This window comes from Scomber japonicus, chromosome 13 (genome assembly GCF_027409825.1).
Source record: "Scomber japonicus isolate fScoJap1 chromosome 13, fScoJap1.pri, whole genome shotgun sequence".
Lineage (NCBI taxonomy): Eukaryota > Metazoa > Chordata > Actinopteri > Scombriformes > Scombridae > Scomber > Scomber japonicus.
Window position 1 is genome coordinate 27,514,217 of NC_070590.1, and position 21,633 is coordinate 27,535,849.

At 38.1% G+C, this 21,633-nt stretch overlaps 1 protein-coding gene across 1 annotated transcript; it reads left to right on the plus strand.

The window, feature by feature from the left end:
* The first annotated feature begins 6,846 nt into the window (after nt 1–6,846).
* On the plus strand, nt 6,847–18,224 carry cfap58 (cilia and flagella associated protein 58). The gene is made up of 18 exons (XM_053331142.1): nt 6,847–6,852; nt 7,767–8,036; nt 8,193–8,341; nt 8,419–8,569; nt 8,967–9,161; nt 10,181–10,318; nt 10,655–10,814; nt 13,307–13,389; nt 13,482–13,673; nt 13,787–13,948; nt 14,120–14,266; nt 14,459–14,599; nt 15,149–15,372; nt 15,879–15,987; nt 16,189–16,293; nt 17,322–17,441; nt 17,881–18,005; nt 18,113–18,224. Exons 1-18 carry the CDS (start codon nt 6,847–6,849, stop codon nt 18,222–18,224), a joined length of 2,589 nt encoding a protein of 862 aa, XP_053187117.1.
* The last annotated feature ends 3,409 nt before the right edge of the window (nt 18,225–21,633 follow it).

Consider the following 21,633-nt stretch of genomic DNA (forward strand, 5'->3'; position numbering starts at 1 on the left):
AGACTTGCAGATACAAATTTTAAAATCTTTTGACCCTGAAGACGCAGCGGCATCGAGATGCGATAAAAAAGCACATGCCATGTAGTTAGACGTGTTCTGTGGATTTAAACCTCCAGAATAGTTTCCAGATGATTTGGTTCTTAGGGACAGGTAGATTAGATCTTTACTACTTCTGTGACGTCTATCGATTGCTATTTTTTTAATAGTCTATGTTAGCTACAAACTGTAGTCTGAAGTAAAAAGAAAACAAGTCGATTTTATGCTGTATTTGTCAAATTGCAGTCTGGCTTGTGTTAAGTGCAGTACATAGATGTAAACTTAGAAAAAATGATTGATTCTTTGTGAAATACGTTAGCTCAGAGTTTCCATCGATTATAAAGAGAGTAGCTCTGCATCCGACTCGCATGTGCACATCACCCTCAATAGTGCTACACATTTTCAGATGTCATAAAAGACCCTGAAATAGCTTAGAATGAGTTATTTTTGTGGTGTCTGAAAAAAAGCATCACATTTTTCCTTTTTTTTTGAAATCACTCATTAAAAATTTGTAAAGAAAATCTCAGTACTGTATCCCTCTGGACTCTGGAACTGAGGAGCAGAGTCTGATGTCCTTCTGTGGCTTTTAAAATGCATAAAGAGAGACTTATCATCGTATTGTTGAGGACTTCTTTTGCGTTATTTTTGACATGTTGAACAGGCTTTTATCTCATGCAAAGAGCGGAGAATCTCTGGTGCTAACACATGCCGCACAAGTAAAAAGATTAGTTTTTAATATCATTGTTGTTTGAAATGCACCTATCTGCCCTCTGAGCTCACTGCACCATACACTGATAACTGCCATATCATCCTGCTTTCCTCCAAAAATTGAAGTTAGTTGAGCAAATTAGAGTTGAATCATATCATGTGATTTACTGTAAATAATAGACATGTAGGTGTTTTGACTCATGATCAGGAGTTGGCCATGAACTGCAAATTGATACAGTGATACAGTCAAAATCCACTGCTCTATTTACAATGAAACAATATCTCACAGGGCAGTAAAATATCACAATTAGCTTTAAATGATGAGATCATATTTAAACTTTAACTTGAGTCTTCATCCTCTACAAGGAGAGGAGAAATGATGATGCCTCTTCTAGGAACTAAAGGCTGAATCATAGACAAACTAACAGAAATGCCCCCTTTTTCACCACAATCAATGGGGACGCATCGAGGCAGACACTTTAATCCCAAACTTGAGACCTGGCCATGCTCATTTCACATCAGTCTTTACACCATCAGTGTGTCCATACAGCAACACGGAGGAGGAAAGTATTGAGATCTTACAATGTATCGACTTTTGTCCAAACTTGAGAGTACAATAAGGCATTACAGATTTGAGATTTAAAAAAAAAAGAAGAATAAGAAAAGGTTTCCTTACACCTTGTATATAATATCTCAAATAAACATACCTTGTCATATATATTTTTTGTAGAAGAAAACATGATGCACATCTACTATAATAAAGACAGAGTGGGAACAGAGTAGTGTAGGTCTTCTTCAGTGACACGTTAGAACATTATGGAACAGACCAACGTCTATGTGAGTGATGGAAAACTTCTAAATGCTAGAAACTAGTTTAAGACTTTAATATTATAGAGCCAGGAAATATATAAATATATATATTGTCATGGAACCAAAATGGTTACGAGTATCTATATTTGGGGACAGTACTTGTTTTCAAGAATGTATAAGTCTATATTCTATTATTTTTATATCCATTTGTTGCTTTATATTGTAGCAATGCAGAATCTTACACAAAAGTAGAGAAAAATATGACGTCCGTCTGAGGTTTTTTCAGCTGTGTACAAAACAAAAGAGAATAATGGTGCACCAACATGGCTGTCACTGTACTGTACATCTCACTGTCGATTACACAGAGACTCAGAAAAAGCATACGGCAAACTAGTTTTTATAGCAACGTCCATTTTGGTGTGAATAGCAAAAGTACAAAAGTAATTGTTGAAATAATTCGTGGGCCGTCATCTTTTACCACACTGATCATCACGTGTTGTTTTTGGGATGTAGCGCCCTCTTTAGTCTACTGTTTGAGTTGTTTGTGGGTCAGTTTACCGGTGCTGGCTTCTGCAATCGCACATTCACATCTTTAAAAAAAAACAAAAAAAAAACAACTATTTTTTAGCATGAAAGAATGGTGAGAATCTTTTAGTTTTTTTCCCTACTATGGTGCTCCCTTGCAATCTGTATCACAGCAGAGCACATCAATATAAATGTATATTCATCTGATTCACAAACTGTGCAAAATAGAAATGTTTTACAGCGTATATTTACAGTATGTATGTAACATACGCAGCGCTTCATGATGCTGCTTTGAACTGACTTTAAGGGGATCCAAATGTTCTTTTTTTTGTTGTTATGTTTTTTTTCGTTATAAGCAGACGCATGTGCAAGTTAATGCAATGGTCGTTCTCTTGCCTTTCGCTCAGAAGAGGAGGGTGAGCATTGCAGCAGCTGCTAAAAGTTACTCTAGACATCAGTGACATTCAATTCAGTGCTGTACATTGCCAAAAAAAAAAAAAAAACACACACACACCATATACCTGTACATTCTGACAACTGGTGCTATTTAAAAACATCTGTGGTGCTTTTTTTTAAGTTAGTGATTTCCTTGCTTCAGACAAAATGTAGCTACACTATCCTGTACTGTACTGTACTGTACTGTAAGTGGCCATTTGGCTGGTGAAGTCATCCGCTGGAACCTGTTTCTGTCGTGTGTTTCAGGGAATACGCAGATCAGATAGGACTAACATTTTGAGTGGCGAGTTTTAAAAAGCAAGGAAATTGAATAGAACATTTGTTTGAATACACCTGTCATAATGACTTTTTCTTAAGGGTTGAGTTTACAGCTTTTATCTGGTTCATGTTTTTTGGTCTGAACTTCACACTGCTTCAAAGTCTATTGTATCGGTGGTTGCAAATAGTATACACACATTGTGTTTTGGTGCTGAGCCACGGTGAAAAGACCTTATCCAAGTGATTTAGATATGCTCACCATGACCTTTGATACGGTATTCATCATAGACATTTAAATCCATCTATAGTACCTGCTGGTCCCCTTGTATTGTACAGCATTAAAGCAACATCACCATGGTGACAGGAAGGAGTGAAATGAAGACCTTCATACATTTCTGAGTTATAGAACAAACTCCAAACTCCACCACTAGATGGAGGTTGTTCCTTAGAAGGGACCTGCAGTGTTAACTACAGTATGTTTGAAGACTAGAGCATCGATATAATGTCTCCATACAAATGAAAACTACTCTTTAAAAAAAAAAGAAAAAAGTTTGCTGCAAAATTTTGCTTCACCGTTTTGGAGCCTACACATGAAAACTTAATGTTTATGTACAAGTTTCATGAAGCTAATATCTTTTGGGGGTTTTTTCCATAACAAAATGCAATACAAGTGGAAGTTCAGGCTTCCTGTTTGAGTTACAGATTTCATTTTTAATGGGGTTTTTTCTTATTATGACCTTCTGTAAAACAACAAAAAAAAAACATGTGAGTGTGTTCACTGTTAGTTACAGGAGTAGACAACTCAGTACCTCAAAATGTTTCTTCATGGAAATCTTTAACCCAGATATGTAACTATTCACTTTTCTTTCCTTTTTTATGTTCACCATCTCTAAGAAGTCAGTGCTCATGATCGTCATGCTTTTTATATTTGTTGGCACAAACACTAACGAGAATGTATGGCTATTGTAATTCCTGCTCACCCCCACTCTTCCTCAAATTGAAGCTTTCAAAGCAACTAAATTGAACTGTCAGTTTTTTGTATTTCAAATGTCTTGGTATGCTTGTTGTAGTTGTATATTCATAATGGTGTATATTACATCAGTTTTTATTTATTAAAATGTTTAAATTTTCTAAGATGATCTTTCATGTTTTTGAGCAAAAGCGTCCCCATTATTTGATGCAACATTAACATTTAAAAGTGTGTCATTCTTTTCAGTACTGGTTTAGTGTCCGATGAACACATGTCTGTGTACTGTGTTCAAATATTCTTTCTACACTTCCACACAACTACTGCTATCCATTCATTTTATTGTTGTACATATAAAAATACATGAGCAAACTGCATTGTCTCATAAGAATAATGTAATATCACAAAAAATGAATGCTGACTCAGTTTTGGTTGTGATGGATCACACAAGTCACATCATGTTTCAAAAGTGGATTATTTGATTATTTCACAGAAATGAATGGACAGTAGTGGATGTCTGAAAGATGGGAAACACACATGCACACATGCAGGCACACACGTACACACACACACATTTGCATAGCTATCTTACTGAGGACATTTATGGACATAATGCATTCCCTAGCCCCTAACCCTGGAGGTGTGTCAGAAAGTGAGGATCAACCAAAATATCTTCACTTTACTAAAATGTCCTCACTTTCCAGGTATAAAATTCTAATTGGTTATCACAATGGTAGCCATACAAGTACACACACATACACACACACACACACACACACACACACACACACACACACACACACACACACACAATATCTAAAAAGCAACATCATGATCTGAAAAATAATGTTATTTTATTAGTGTCCTCCATTGTCTAATACCACTGTTATTGTCATTTAAAACAATTTCAATAAACATGTCCATTAGTGAAAAATATCAATAAGGCTGCGAGATTGGATTCATATATAGGAAATGTTCATGGTGTTAACAAGCCAACCCCCTGACACATGACATGTGGCAGTGTAATATAATGATAATAATACATAGCCTCAGCTGCACTTTGTGTTAAGTAAACTCTAATGGTGGACATGGTAAACATGCCAAACAAACATTTGACTCAAAGCACCACTGTCCTCTAGCACAGCCTCACAGAGCTGCTAACATGCCTGTCTGCAGTGATAATGTACTGCTGTTGGTATCAAAGGTAAACGTTTATATTTAGAATGGAATTAGTTTTAATAGCATATACTATATGCATATATTATATAACAGCAGGTATATAAGCCTACTCTATTGCTGGTCTACAGTAGAGTTGAGAGTTTAGTAATAAAAAAAATAAAAAAATAATAAATCTGCCAACTGAAATATCTGTTGGGACAACTGGCTCTTTGAAATATCTATTTTAATACCCATGATGCATGCAGAAAAAAAGGGTAAAAAATGCCCCTAATGTCTACAGATATGGTCTATGTCTACGACTAAATCCCTACCAGCTTCAGGCTTCTGTAAGTAAGTCTCATCTCTGTGCAGTTCATGATGAAGTGTCTTTGCCAATCAATCACACAACAAATAGATCAAAATTGGTTGGAAATATGCAATCAGTACTCTGGATGATGTAATGTCCTTTCATGGTGTGATGAAACATCGGAACATTAATAGGCAAGTCCGTATGCTGCACTGCAGTATACAGTATACTGGTAATTACAAAGTGTTGCAAAGGTGTAGTCTGCAAAGTCAGAAGCTCACCAGGTGAACGTAGAGGTAACTTTCATTACATGTGAGCTACATCATGACTAATGAAGTTATCATTTTAGTTATCATAACCTTGCAGTTAAGAACACACACTGTTAGAAGCTAACTGCAAGCAATGATGAATCATATTATCAAAGCTCTCCTCTGGGTTTGTTGACCCAAAGTGATGGTGAATAGACATTTACACAGTACACTGCACTGCACAAGCCTGCACTGCACAAGGGGATAAATACCTAATATTTGACAAATGTACAGTCTTTGTATTTTCGGTTTTTGAAAGGCCTTTTATTTATAAGAAAATATGCATACAGGAGGAGGAAGGTGGAGGGTTACACCAAAGCAGACACTCATCATACTATTGATTTATGTATTATTATATTTTTTTATTATATCTTCACAATCACAAACATATGCCATATGAAAGGCAGCCACTGTGGCATGAAAGGGTTACCATCAATACCAAAAATGTGTATGAGTTGGTGTGACATTTCAACTTGTCAGAGGAAATAATAACATAGCTGATGGCTCTGTTCCCAGTAATAGACTGTTTTCACAGCAGACATTTTGACTTGTAATAGCAGTAAAAGCTCAGATGGAACTGATAACATTAACAATGCCCCTGTGGAAGTGTCAAAGGAAGCCATACAAACCATCATGCTTTATTACCAGGGTCATCATGAATATGCTTTTCTGCTTTGACATGTTGATGTGTCAAAATGTCTGCAGGGCCCTGCATTTACTAGCTCACAGAAATGATTTCCTGGGACATTTAAATGGAGTGCAGCTACCACTAATGTTATTAAATACAGCCGTGTTTTACCATCTACTATTACGAGCTAAAATGTCTTCATTTAGAAAGCTCTATCCTTAAGGCCTGGGGAATACAAATTCAACTTATGACAAAACACACATGGCAGCATCGTCCAGCTCTAACCTGAAGATCATCTCACAGCTTTTAGTCATACTGAAAGTGCAGTATGCAGCATTCTGAACTTGAGTTGAATTTAATATGTTGCACAATACTCTCCATTTATTTTGCACACAGTATTAAAATATTTGTACTATTGTGCAAATGGTCAGTTTATCTTTTAATGAATGGAATGAATGATCCTTTTCTGGGTAAAAAGACTTTTTACTCCACTGTGCAGCAGTGTAGTGTTACACCCATAGACTGTAGGTTACACCTAGTGTTACACCAAGCCATGCAGACCACTTGTTCATTCTCTCGCGAGATCAGCCGTTGCCTAGCAACTCACGTCAACAGCTCCATTGATAAAACAGTGCTACGTTAGCTCTACACATTAACTTATTTTGACTTTAATTTTGGACTCACAATGGAGGTAAGTCCTGTAGTTTGTGGTCATAAAAGTTTGCAAGGCAACTTAACATTGAAGTATAAAATATATAAATGTTATTGTCAGTAAACGCTTAAAGTCGTCGAAATTCTGCAATTTGACGTCTCGCTAACGTTAAATTTACTCTTCTACAATATATATTAGTTTTAATATAATGTAAGTTATATTGTCAAACAAAGTCAACACTTTAATTATTTTAATAAAGTAAATAAGTACCTGTAAAATAAAACCATGATAATTTATTATTCATTTAAATCAAGTTAGTCTAATCTGTGTAAAGTTAGTATAATCAGTGTAAAGTTAGTATAATCAGTGTAAAGTTAGTTTAATCAGTGTAAAGTCTAATTTGTATAATTGAGACTCCATTTTCATCAGGACAGGAACCAAGTCTAGTCTATTAAAGATAAGATAAACTTTATTGTCTTTGACAGGAAATTTGTCATGGGCACAAGTGCTGATGCAGCTGCATATAGCACCATTACACTGAATACAAACAACACATTCACACGTACACATATACCTACAATATACACATACTGTAACAAAACATTGTAGTTGTACCTTGTGCAGTTTCATAACGTTATGGACTGCCTAGGCAATAACATTAGGAAGATTGCACCCACCCAGCAGAGATTGCACCTGCCCCAGATACACAATAACTGAGTGAAATAATGAAGGATGAAATAAAATAAAAAACAGACACCAGACGCTCTAAAAATAGGTCAAAACCCAATAAAAGAAGTTAAAATAATTTAAGCAATTTAACCCAAACTTGTATCTGTTAGTTTTGTACTTACTGAAGCGTTTAACTGGAGGTAGGAGTTGATAATCTGAAATTTAGCTCAGTCCCATCCTTCACTAATGATCACTTGCACTCTGTGTCTCTGCTGTATTTACAGGAGTCAGGACCAGCAGGAGAGGACACGTTTGACTCCTTAGAGGAGTTCCAAATGGTCCTCAATGAGCTGGTTGGGGATAAGAGCATGGAACAGGTCCGGGTGGAGTATGAGAAACTCATCCTTGCACTGAAGAAGTCCCGTGAAAATGAGAGGAGGCTCATGTCCAAATGCAGAGAACTGAATGCAGAGATTGTGTCCACCTCGACCAAAGTTGCAGCTGCCCTGAAGCTGTCCCAGGAGGACGAGACAACTATTACCTCACTAAAGAGGGTACACTGCCAAATTATAAGAGGCTACAGTAAAGAGTGGATCATCTTACTGATCTGTATTTTATGATATTTAGGTGATGATGGATCAGTTCTCCCCTCAAGATTCATCATTCCATTCACATTTTTTTGCTGAAATGTTCCTATGCTTACACTGTAGGAGCTGGATAAAGCCTGGAAAATGGTTGATGCTGCTCACGATAAAGAGAAAAAGGACAAAGACACCATCAGGCATTTAAAAGAAGAAGTCGCTAATCTAACAAAAATGGCTGAACAACAAACTGGCCTCTCTATGGACCAAGAGCAGAGGTGAGTTATTTGTCCTCCCCCATGCTCTTTCATATTGGTAAAATGAATGGGAACAATAGTGTATGTGTATTTTTCAGTGCTCTACTAAAAATGAATGAGGAGTTGACTAAGGAGAGGGACCAGCTGCTGACAACAGTGGAGAGTCTGAGAGAAAAACTGAACAAAAGCAACACAACCCAGCAGGAGGTAGAAGCCCAAAAAGAGAGCGCCTTAGAGAATATTTCTCAGGTAAATTCTCACTGACAGAAAACTAACTTCTAATAACTAATTCATTATTCAATATTTTAATCAAAGTAGACTTGAACGTGAATTTTTGAACTCATATTTAGACATTGTTTTACCATACTTTTGTGCAGGTTTCCTTACAGGAGGCATTGTGGCTACAAAAATAATACACTTAAACGATACAATAAAGGAGCCACTACACTTTTTTGTTAACCTCATGTTTTATTTTGAGTACAATAAGTAAATTAAATGTATTCTAGCCAGCATTAGTATAGTTAGCTTCAGTGGTGGGGTTCCAGTTGTGAACCCTGCAAAGAATACCTCCTGCTTTGCTGATACTACTGTAATAAGGATGATGATCTGATGCCAACTTGTTACTGCTCTGTGTGTCTACATTCAGCTCCAACAGGAACTCCAGGTACAACAGAATGAGATTTCCCGGGAGATGAGGTTGAAGGAGAAGCTGGATAAGGAGGTGAAGCAGCTACATGTTGACATGGAGGCCAAGAATGGGGACATTAAAGCTCTGAACCTGCAGGGTCACAGAGCCAAAGAGGAGCAGCAGAGACTGGAGCAACAGCTGAAAGAGCTGAAGGTGAACACGGGACTGGGACACGTACTCTGTATGGTGTTGAGGAAACTAACAAACTATCATTTAGGTGATTATTTGGAGAGTAGTGTTATACACAGTCATAACACTGGTATATCCGCACCCCTAAAATGAGCAGAAGAATAACAGGGGCAGTTTAAAAGATTAACATACATTGATTTTATTGCAACTCTGCTGCAGGTCAGGTCATCTCTCTCTCTCTCTCTCTCTCTCTCTCCTGTCAGCATCTCTGCAACAACCTGCTGTAAAAACATATACAGTGTATTCACATGAACTGTTATATAGATGAGTGATAGATTCAATATAAAATCAACATGCAGTCTAAAGCCCACATTCCGATGCAGTTTATTTATCTAGAAAATCAACATTCAGAAAAAGGTGTTCAAGTAGTTTGTTACTATCTCTTTTAATAATAAAATTACAGCTAAGAAATTACCTATGAATACGACAGGCCACTGGAAATAAAAGTCACATAGTTTTACTGAAGCTCATCATTATCTATAACAGAACAAGCGGATGTAATTTACCACAGTGGATTTTCAAATATTTGACTATCCACCTTACACCACTGTCAGGTTTTAGGTTAGGTTCAGATCCAGTGATTGTGAAGGTCATACCATATTATTTTTATTTAGTCTATCCTGTCATTTATCCCATATGAATGATAATAATAAATATGTTTAAATAAATTAGCTATAAGCCAGTAAGTCATTATATGAAACTACTGTAGTATGCAAAACTGAAGAGAACATCAGGAAATATATATATTAGTATAATATTAATTTAAAAACCACTTTGTATATTATTGCCATCCGTTATCATTTAGGATAGTTAACTTTAACATTTTAGAACTGTGTTTAATCACTTACATAATAGATGATAAAATGAACAACTCGTAGTGATTCATTCCCCAAATGACACCTCACACAGAGACCTCATACTGTTTTGTAATAAATAGACATCATTTCCTCCCACACCTCAACACCCTCTCCTGACTGTGACAGATCATGAACGAGAGAGCCACCAAGGAGCTGGAGCAGATGCAGGTGAAGAACGCCAAGCTGCAGCAGGAGTGTGAGCAGCTCTCATCGGTCAAAGAACACCTCTGTTTGGAAAATCAGCAGAACACTAATGAGCTCAAGGTACATGGCAGTCCACCAGCACACAGAAAACCTGGAAGTGTAAAAAAAACAAGCCGTAACTCTGTTTTTTCTCAAATATACAATAGTGGAGGAAATCTGAAGATTTTCCCCTATTGAACCACAAGGGGGCACTGCTACCCCCAGTACAAAAAAAAAAAACGGAATGTGGCACAGTTTTGTTTCCTAGACACAATTAAATTGTAGTTAATGAGTTATAATCTATATATAAGCACACAACATCAGTTATCCACTTTCATCTCTTTTTTCAACACCCCCCCCCCCCCTCCCACACCTCTGTGTAATGCCTCGTACGACTCCTCCCCTCCCACCTGTCAGATGAGAGAAGAAGAGGTGAACCAGATGCGCCAGGAGATTGCCAAACAAACAAAGATGAGAGAAGCCATCCAGAAGAGGTTTCACCAGATGGAGGATCAGAAAGCTGATGTGGACGTGCAGAAGGAGACGTTGAAAGCTCAGATCGCCGGTCTGGAGAAAGGTACGGGAGTCTGACATAAATCATTATCATCTGTGTATCAGTCTGTCTCTCACTGCATCCCTGTCTCTGCTACTGTGAGCTCATCAATCTAAAATCTAAGTCTGGCATGAGATGAATGAAACTTAAAAATGTAACTTTCATCATAAGCAATAGATGTACAGGATTACAAATAGACCAATAAGCCAAAAAATCATGGCCATTTGAAATCAGATGGGTTAGATGTATTAATGTTTGCAGTTTTTTAGACCTTTTGTAAATTATTTATTTATACTGATAACATTAAACATATACAGACACGTATCTGCCCAACAAATGTACAGATGTGTGCACACTATCAAAATAAATAACTGTGTATAATAAGTAATCCACTCATACCTATACTGTAAGTACATCTGCATATACATTCATATGTGGGTATGCCTATATGTGCTAATTTACAATACATCAAGACGGCACAATACATCACTGGGACCCAGCTTCCTGCAACTGGGGACATTTAGCAAGTCCGCTGTCAAGGCAGGGCCTTAAATGTAATTTGTGACCCCAACACATCCTGGCCACCACTACTTCCAACTACTTCCCTCTGGCAGGTTATACAGGACAATTCAGTCACACACTACAAGACTGAAAAACAGCTTCTTCCCCCAAGCTGTTACACTAATGAACACGGCCTGATCTCCTCATCCCACTCACCCACACACACTCACTGATTGTGGCCTACTGTTACAATGAGAATTGCTACTGTTTGCACTTTTTATATTGCATATTGCACTTTGTTGCTCTTATAGATTGTTAATGTTGTATTTATGTCTTAAGTAGTTTTTTAATTGTCTTAAATGTTATGTCTCAGGGAGTGCTATCTAAATGTTGTTATATTGTTGTCTGAACCTCAATATAATGACAATAAAACTACTAATCTAATCTAACTAATATATAACACATTATTTCCAACACTCAGAGTCCATGATTTCTTTCTTTTGTATTTATTTTCCATTCCCATTAAGACCCCTCTGTGTCTTCACATCAAAATTAACTTGAAGTTACCGTATTTCAGCAGTCAAAAAACGTGTGGCTACAAAACCAAGAGAGTACCTGCAACTTCCAGCTCTGACCATATATACACCAGCTGGTACTACCTGCAATTAGATACAGATTCAATCAGCTTGCTGATTGTCTAAGGGAGTGTGAGATTCAATCAGCTGATTGTGTCCACCCTACACTTCATGACAGCAATTGACTACAATACATTGACTCTGTGAATCCTCTGATTTTTTTCTTTTCTTTTCTTACATAATTCATCAAATTATCAAATTATAATTTTGGCTCCAACACTAGCTTTTTATTAGTATTATTTGTTATTATACTAGTACAATACTTTCAAATTTAGAAGTATTAAGCCTGCAATGAAAATACAGAGAATTAGGCCACGTTTATACGTACCCGGTTATTTTTAAAAACGGAGACATTAACCATCGTTTGCAACCTCCGTTTAGACGCAAACGGAGAATTCGCCCCTGAAAACGATGCTTTTTAAAAAGATTTTTGAAAACTCTGTTTGCACGTTTACATGTAAACTGATGAAAACGGAGATTTGGGGAGCCGGAAACTGCTCCTGGTTTAAATATGACATTGTTTATAATCTACAGTCTATGTTTACAATCTATGGTGATCATGGATGCATGAAGAATAGCAGTCACATTTATGCTGGTGCAATCCCTTTGTATTAGTTTACAAATACAAGTGCTGTACTATGTGGAGGAATGAAGTGACGTTGTTATTGTTGATATGCAGGATTCTGATTGGCTAACCTGGGTTTGAGCTGCTCTTGACGGCATATATACACGGATTAGTGTAAACGGAAACTTTTCTGAAAACGGACTGGTGTGCACGCAGTTTTTTTTTGTAAACGGAGAGGATGAAATATCCGTTTATGAAAGTATCCGGGCACGTGTAAACGTAGTCTTAGTCTAGAACGGGTATCAAAACTGTGGAACTGTAGCAGGTTCTGAAAATGTTGTTTTTTAATCAATCAATCAATCTTCATTCATATAGCACCAAATTACAACAAAAGTCATCTCAAGGCACTTTTCACATAGAGCAGGTCTAGACTGTACTCTTTAATTTAATGACATAGTTCTCTAAATACTATCACAGGGTTATCTGAGCTAAAAATACACTTTTATTAGAAGATTCATCAGGATGAAGGAGAGAGGGCAGGAGCTGGCAGGAGGTTCAGCAACTTTATGGGTAACTGAGCGAACAAGGAATGTCAGCGTACTGTACTGTATGTACTGACCCCACTTTATTGTCTCTGTGTTCTGCATTGTCATCACTGTCTCATACAGGCTTCTTCTTGGCAGGGTAATGTTTTACTCAGCTATAAAGAATTTAGGTCTACTAAAAACTTAATGAAAGAGACATAGTCAATGTAAATAATACACAATTGATTTTGGCTGTCAGTACAAACTGTCCTTATCTTCCTCCCTCTGCAGATCTCGAATCTTCCCAAAAACAAGTTGAAGCTGACAAGAAAGCCATAGACGAGCTGACCAGAGAGAGAGACATTTTGAATAAGGTACCCACTGAACCCTATACACACATTCAACCTAAGAATGAACACACGTTTACTCCTGTTCCTGTATTTGTATGTGTGCTCTCAATCAATAGAACATGATCAAAGCTGCACAGTCAACTGAGAAACAGCAGAACATCGTGAAGCTCCTCGAGCAGGACAAGAAAACCTTGGAACACGAGATCAATGGCTACAGGCAGGAGGCCCAAAAGCAGCGGAAAATCATCCAGCAGCTGGAGAAAGAGCGAGACCGCTACATCAATGAGACCAGCAACCTCATGCAGAAGGCAGGTCACACAGAACAACTAGATGATTGGATTTTCCTATATGGATTGAGGTGATTTTCACAGCAGCAGCAAGCATCAATAAAGCAGTAATGAGCTTTTCCTTTCATGTGCAGGTGCAACAAAGAATGAGTGATGTAGAAGTAAAAGAGATGGAGATATTTGACTGGAGGAAGAAGGTCACTGAGGCTGAGTGCAAGCTCAAACAGCAAGAGAACCTGCTGGAGTCTGTCGTGTCTGAAAGGAACCTGTACAGCAAAAACCTCATCGAGGCTCAGGTAGGAATGACATGTTTGTTAATCACACCAGCAGCCAGCCAGTGAGTCAGCATGTTTTTTTTATTCCTTTCTACAGTTGCTTGTGTTTATTTTCTGTAATTGCCTGTTTGAAATGATGGCTGAGTTACTCTCTTCTTCTTTTCCTCCTCCTTCTGCCGTCCCCCTGCTCAGGAAGAGATCGCAGAGATGAAGAGGAAGATGAAGACCATGAACAACCAGGTCACCCGCTTGAGAGATGAAATCACTGGGAAGGAGCTGGCTCTGGCCAAGGATCAGCAGGAGCACAAGCGCTTAGAGAAGGATAACGAGGCTCTCAAGGTAGCTGCTGCCTGATCTGCCTCAGTGCTCCTGAGCTCCTCATCATCACTCAGATTGTTATTTTGCCATTTTATTTAGTCTGTTGAATAAATAACATATTTATCTCCAGTTTTCTCTACCACCAGAAGCTCAGTGACTGAAGCCAGTGTTTGTGAATGCATGTGTGTGTCCTCTCTGTTTGTCCTGCTGCAGGGGGAGCTGCAGACCATTAAGCTCCAGCTGGAGGAAACAAAGCAGCGCATCGACACTCAGAAAGCAGAGCAACAGAAGCTGCAGAAGATCATAGCCGATGGCGATGCCGAACAGATCCGACAGAAGAAACAGCTGGAACAGGTAAAGATGGAGAAGGAGGGAGAGAAGAGGAGGTAGAGAATGGATTTTATTTCATGTCACCCTGATCCTTGGGTGACAATGTAATTGATCTGTGACCACTGCAGGCTGCTTCAGCATCACATCAGCATAACACTACAGTTTTATGTGCCATAATACTCCCCGAGTTTAGATTTCATTTATTTTCAATTCACCATCTACATAAAAATAGTTGTGTAGTCACTTATAAACAGATTTCTATTTTCATACTCACAACATAAAAGGAGATGCCCCTCTTCCCAGCTCCCAAGAACAACTTTATTTAAAATCTTTAGCTACAGGGTGGACAAACAGCACAGTAACAAATGAAAAAGAACTAAAGCTAAGCAACCTAAACACTACAGACAAAACACTAACTTAACACCTAATGATAAACAAAAGTAGAATACCAATAAATTCAGATGCAAATTATTAATAAATTAAAAATAAATGCTTAGTTAATACAGAGTGTTAAGTGTTAAGACAAGTGGTCTGTTCTGTGTCTCATCATTTGTGGGTGTAACTTCTCTCCAGGTGATCAGAGAGCGGGACAACCTGGGCAAGCAGCTGCTCCACCGCAACGATGAGCGCGCCCTGCTGTACGAGAAGATCAGGATCCAGCAGTCCATCCTGAGCAAGGGAGACTTCCACTACAACCAGAGGATGGAGGACATCCACCTCCTCAAGCTGGAGATCAAGAGGCTCCGGCGTAAGAAGAACATCCTGGACAAGACTATACCCAACACAGAGGACCTGAGGTAAAAGAGGAGAAGAGAGGGCTGAGTAGGAGAAAGAGAAAAAAGAAAAGAATAAGGAAGGAAGGAAGGAAGGAAGGAAGGAGATAAGCAGTGAGCACAAAGCCCAGGTTGGAGAAAGAATGAGGTGACCTACAAAGAACTGAGTGAAGAGTAGAAGTGCACGATGGAGCAAGGTGGAGACAGATACAGAGTAGGAGGTAGGTAAAATCCCATTTGAGTAGCTTCTAAAAATATAGCAAAAATATATAATTTCTATTAAAACACCCTGCATAACCTTTCAGAATCCAGACAGTTTGTAGTCACTTTGACAATTCAGGACCTTTACTTTGAAGAAATATTTCAAAAAAGGCAGGATATGCTTTTTGCTTTGCTGGTCTTTTATTCTATTGTCTTTCTGTGTGTCTTCTAATTAAAATAACCAAAAAAACATCCTGAAATGAAAGATATAGTTGGGTATAAAGGTCAGACGTTGTGTGAAATACTACATTGGAGTTTCTGTGTTGCAGACGAGAGCTGTTCCACCTGCAGAGGGAGCTGCTGAGAGAAAGGACGAGGAACAGCGTGCTGGAGGAGCAGCTGAAGCCTATTAATATTCATAGATGGAGACGACTGGAGGTGAAGGACTTGTTTTAGAAGTGTCTGTGTGGGTTAGCTTCAAACATTCACTGCCACGTTTGTTATTTGTTTTATTTATGTGAAAGATGTTCAAAGGTGTCTCTCCATCAGACACTCACCCTGTTTGAACAGAATACACCTCATTATTCAAGCAGAAAACAGTCAGAACATTAACATTATGTAAATGACTCTCCTCTGCAGGGCAGTGACCCCGGCAAATATGAACTCATCCAGAAGATTCAGTCCTTACAGAAAAGACTGATCGCCAAGACTCAAGAGCTAGAAGAGAGAGAACTACTATTACAGGTAACACCCCCTTCACTTGGGAGGATTCAGGCTTCTGGAGGATGAGCGATGGGATTACACCAAAAAAGGAGTGTTATCTCTCATCCTCCTCTGTCAGTGTATTCATATGGGAAAGTAATAATTGGCAGTATAGCTTCCAGCTGCTTAGATACCACTGAGAGACACTAACAGCCAAGTCAGCCAAATACATCTTGCAGAATAATAAAAGAGTAAGAAATTCATTTTAAGCATTGCCACAGGAAATGAAGCAGGACACTGCTTAAATGTTAAGCAGAAATGTATCTCTATTTTAAACATGTTTTAACATCTTCATATCTATACTCAATCATTGCATTTAAATAATTTGTTTACCATGTATTTGTCATTACTTTCACAGTTGATACATTTGTCATGAGGATTACTGTTAACTGATTATTGTTATAAGACCAAAGACATATAAGCCTGTCTCTCAAAGTCTTATGACCTATTATTCCTACTGAAGATATAAATAGTTTTTAAACCTGGCCAGTTAATCCACACTTGTGTGTGGCTCATAGTGTTAGTATTTTTTGGAGCTCTATGGCACAGAGAAAAAATACTTTGAATACACACACATTACGTGTTAGTCAATCAGTTTGTTCTTCTTTTGGCTCCTTTTACAGGCTTTGAAATCACTCAGAAAAATGTAGAATGTTGAGTTACTGTATATTTCAACTCTCAAGACAGTGAGCAACGTGTGATTCAAAATATGTCTTGTGCTGCTCTCATATTCAGATTGTGGCTAAAAGCTTTGAACATTGTTTGATATCCAGTATTTTTGTCATTCTGCCTGAAACCACTGTGGCATACAGCAATGACACTCATTGTACTGATAATGAGTGTGTCAAAGCAGCACACAGACTACACCAGTCTTTCTTGTACTCTTTTATTTTTCTACAAACATTTAAGTGATCTCTACAATGGAGTTACAAGTTGTGTTGCTTTTCCCTAATTGAAAATCAGAATAAATGTTTTATTCCTTCCTTCTTTCTCTCTGTTTCCCCTGCAAGGAAAAGGAGAAGCTGTATGTGGAGCTGAAGCACATTCTGGCCCGGCAGCCGGGTCCAGAGGCAGCGGAGCAGCTCCAGCAGTGCCAGTGGACGATCAGAGAGAGAACTAAAAAACTCAAGGTCCTCAGTGACACTCTTTCCCCAAACAGTCTCTTCCATTTTTTTGTTTTCTTTTTTGTTTCTAGTTGTTTTCCCTTTCATATTCCAATCCTTCATGCTGTCCTATTTCACCACATTAGATTCTGTGTTTCTGATATCATCTGTGTCTGTTTCTGTCCCTTAAAATCATCAGTGTCCATTAAAAACATGCAATCATTCCATAAAAGTTGAGACCTTTGTCAGAATGTAAGCCTCAGTGTATTTCTGATCTGATGAAGGCTTGTATGAAAGGTCAGTTAATCATTTATATTATACTGCAAGAAGAAGTGCTTAACTTACAGATCTATATCTATTTCATTTCTTTTATTCTGTTGAAGTCAAATGATTTTCACAGCTACAACATACATGCCTACAAACTGCTATAGAACAATATGGCATGACTGATATTTTGTCTCCACAGTCATTGATAGCTGAGCTGAGAGTGCTCGACTCCAAGTTGAACGAGTATACAAGTGAGAATCAGAGATTATCCAATGAGCTGACAAACATCAAGAAGAAGTACCTGAGTCAGAAAAAGCTTCACAGGTGAGCTTCATCTACTGGCTGCATTCATATCTTCTGTTTACCTCTTAGGACTTTAGCAGCACAACTCACAATGAGCTCAAGTCTTGGTGGTCTGTGTGTCTCCTCAGTGAGCAGAGAACCCAGACCAAGGTGGAGCAGCTGGATCTCCTGCCCCAGCTGAGCAGCAAGCCACACTTCACTGGAGGAGGCTTCAGGATCGACAACCCTGTGAGAAGATAACAGCGACTTTTAAAAGAATCTTCCAACCAAATCCATTTTTATTTATCATAGCCCAACATAACATATTTTGTCTCAGGGGGCTTTATCCTTAGACCCTCAGCAATATGGAAAATCAGGATAGATAGATTCTATATTCTATAATCCATCAGTCTCACATCTTTTATTATCATCATTATTTGACAAGAAAACAACAAACCTCAAATCACCAGCAAGGTTTTCATGTACCTTGTGTTTAACTATTGAGCAATCATGACCTCTCTGAAAAAGACTTATATGATCTACTCTATGTACTGAATCATGCTTTAATAGGAGATACTTTAGATCAATATGTAAACCTTGTATAACACATCAAGTCCCTGTCATGTTTTTATTCTTTCTAGTTTAGAAACATTTGTTGTCTCTCACTATGTTCAACTATTTATGTCTTTCTCTCATTCTGGTGGACAGTATCTGTAGACCACAGTCTAAATGTGGTAAAGCACAGACTTGAGAACAAGGCACATATTCACACATGCTACTGTGTGAAAGCTGTCATCATCAAATACTAACGGTATGAACAAAGAATATATAGTCCTATTCAGCACATGACTGGCTCTAATTCAGGGTATGGAGCATTCATCAACAAATTGTTTTATGAAATGTGCAAATGTTCATGTCTCCTATCTTGAGGCATAAACCCTTTTGGACAGCTGGACACCATCAATGTCCAGGATCTTTTGTGGGGTTGTGTATCAGTTTCTTGGGATGTGATTCAGCACTTAAACAGCCTGGTGCATAAAGCTGTTGCTCAGTCTGGTTGAGTGGGCTGCGAGGGACTGATACCTTGTCCCTAATGAGAGAAGACTGAAGAGGCTGCTTATGGGATGGGAGGGATCGTTTGCAATACTGTACGTTTCATGTGCAAAAAGTGCCACAATGAAAAAAAGTGGCAAAAAGTGAAAGTTTTTGTCAAAGGATCATTGTTAGCACAACAACTGCACAACTGAAGACTGAGATCTGTTGATTCAATGAGTCAAGCCTGGTGTGCTCCTGCTTGGTTGGAATGAAAACCTGCAGCCTTTATGGGACACCTCTCTTCTAGAGACATAAACAGGCTTTCACACTAAAGCAGCAACTAACTCACATGAGCTGATCAGTTGACTAGATGTTGAGCTGATGGTCCTTTGTGACCTTTTTTGTCCCACTGTGTCACTCTTTGCACATGAAATAAGTAGATTCATTTGCATCTCCTGCCTCTGCTGCAGTCTTTTTATGAACTAGGGCTTTTGTTTTTGGCCAACACTACTAGCAAACCCTGCTACTATTACCTTCTTCCTCTGCATGCCTTTTACTGATGTTCCTTTATTTGTCTTAGTGTGTGAAGTTTGTCATTTGCTTTTTTATCAATTCTTAAAGAGCACTTTAAGACATTAAGAAGTGCAATATCATATGATGTCATATTAGAAACCTTTGACAGGCAGTAAATAATACTAAAGAGATTTAATAAAGAGATGATGAATATTGGGGACTTTTTGTCACTTTTTCATGTCTGATTTTTAAAACTTTGCACAGATTTCATTTGAAGGAAGGATGGAAAGCAAAACAGACGGATAGGAATTCACCTCAGGTCAGATATTGTCTGCACCAGAAATGAAATGTCATCTGTTATAATAAAAATAATTCATCCAGCCTCATGCATGTTCAAGTCACAGACCTCCAGTAAGAGACATGGTGAGAGCAGCCAGGTGTGCAGCTTGAGCCCAGTCACTTCCAATATTAGACAAGGCAAATTTACTCGTATGGCACATTTCAACAACAAACAAGCACGCAACAAAAATGAACAAAAGTAGCCAATATATATCAATTCAGAGGCGGAGTTGCCATTAGGCAAACACAGGCAATTGCCTGGGGCCCCGAGATTTCCAGGGGCCCCCAAACATCTCATAAAAACTGATTAATTAAGGTTTCTTCGAATTAAAGGAATTATTATTGTTTTAGTTTTAATTTGCACGCTTAAAAACAAATAAAACGCTTAATCTATAATGATCGTTTTGACTGCTCCCCCCTCCATTCTCATGCAATGGTCAACAACGCCCCCCATGAATTAAAAACGTCTCAGAGCAGTTAAACAAGGATGAATATAGTCATGTGACACCGTAACTGCAATCAACCATTAAAAAAAATCCAAACAAACTTCCCATTGTAAATTTACAACTACAAATTATATAATTAATTATATAAAACATACCTCCGCTGTTTTTATGGTTAAAAGTTGTGTCTGGTCACTTAATATTCCTAGTAACATCCACTCCAACTTCTCTGGGTCATTTTGAGTGGATTCACGCCAGTTTCCATTTATTTACATGGCATATAATATTATATAATATATATATATTATATATATTTATATTTAACACAAGAACAACATCCAGATACAATATTTATATATATATATATATATATAAAAAAGTTTACCATATTGTCAAGTCTTTTTAATTCCTTCCATAGGCCTACGGGTAGCCTACAGTAAAATATTGGAATGTTTTAATTTGGTTGGATTTTTACTTTGCTATTTTTAAATGCATGAAGTGAGAGAGAGATGAAGGTTTTGGTAATAGTACCGGTAAGAATTTAAAACTACTTTCACCCCTGGGTATATATGGGCATAAAGCTTCTCTGCCTTCACAGTGGGTTGGCTGTCAGAAATCCCAGCGGGAATCCCGACATGTCTCGAACCTCCCCAAGGTCTCGCGATGCTGCTGTAACCGCTGTGTGCAGTGATTTCAGCTGGATATTTTTCATCTGAAAAGATTTTCAACCTTGACTTTTGAGGGGGAAAAAACGTAATATTAACTGGGAACCCAACCCCTGAAATAAAGGATTTAATCCAAAGGAAGTGACAAAAATTGTGAGGACTTTCCAAACGGAATGGTACAAAAAGAAAGAAAGGTTGTGTGGATGTCGTCAGGCTAGCAAGCTGTTCTGCTTTCCATGTCTACTTTTTTTGGCGGGGAGTGACAAGGTATGGGTCAAAGAGGGATATTGTGACCCGAACAACACGCCAAGGGCTTTGCTGAAGCACGAAAAATCCACAAATCTACAAATAAAGTAATTCCCCCCCACACACACACACACACTTGCTTGCTAATGGTGTTGTATGGTGCGCCGACACCAAAACTTACCGTGGTGAAGTTGGTTTGTTGTTCGATATTGGCTTGACATTCGTTTTTTATCTGGGCTTTTAATCGGAGACCGCGGTGGTATCCGCATAATTAAAGGTTGTAGCGTGTAGTGTGATCATCATACTTTGATATAGGATTGCTGTCAATTATCTTCACGATTTAAAGTTTACTTGAAAGCAGCGTCTCGAGATTGTTAACCCGTCATTCGCTGCGGTCCATGTTAGGGACCATCTGCAAATTACACGTTT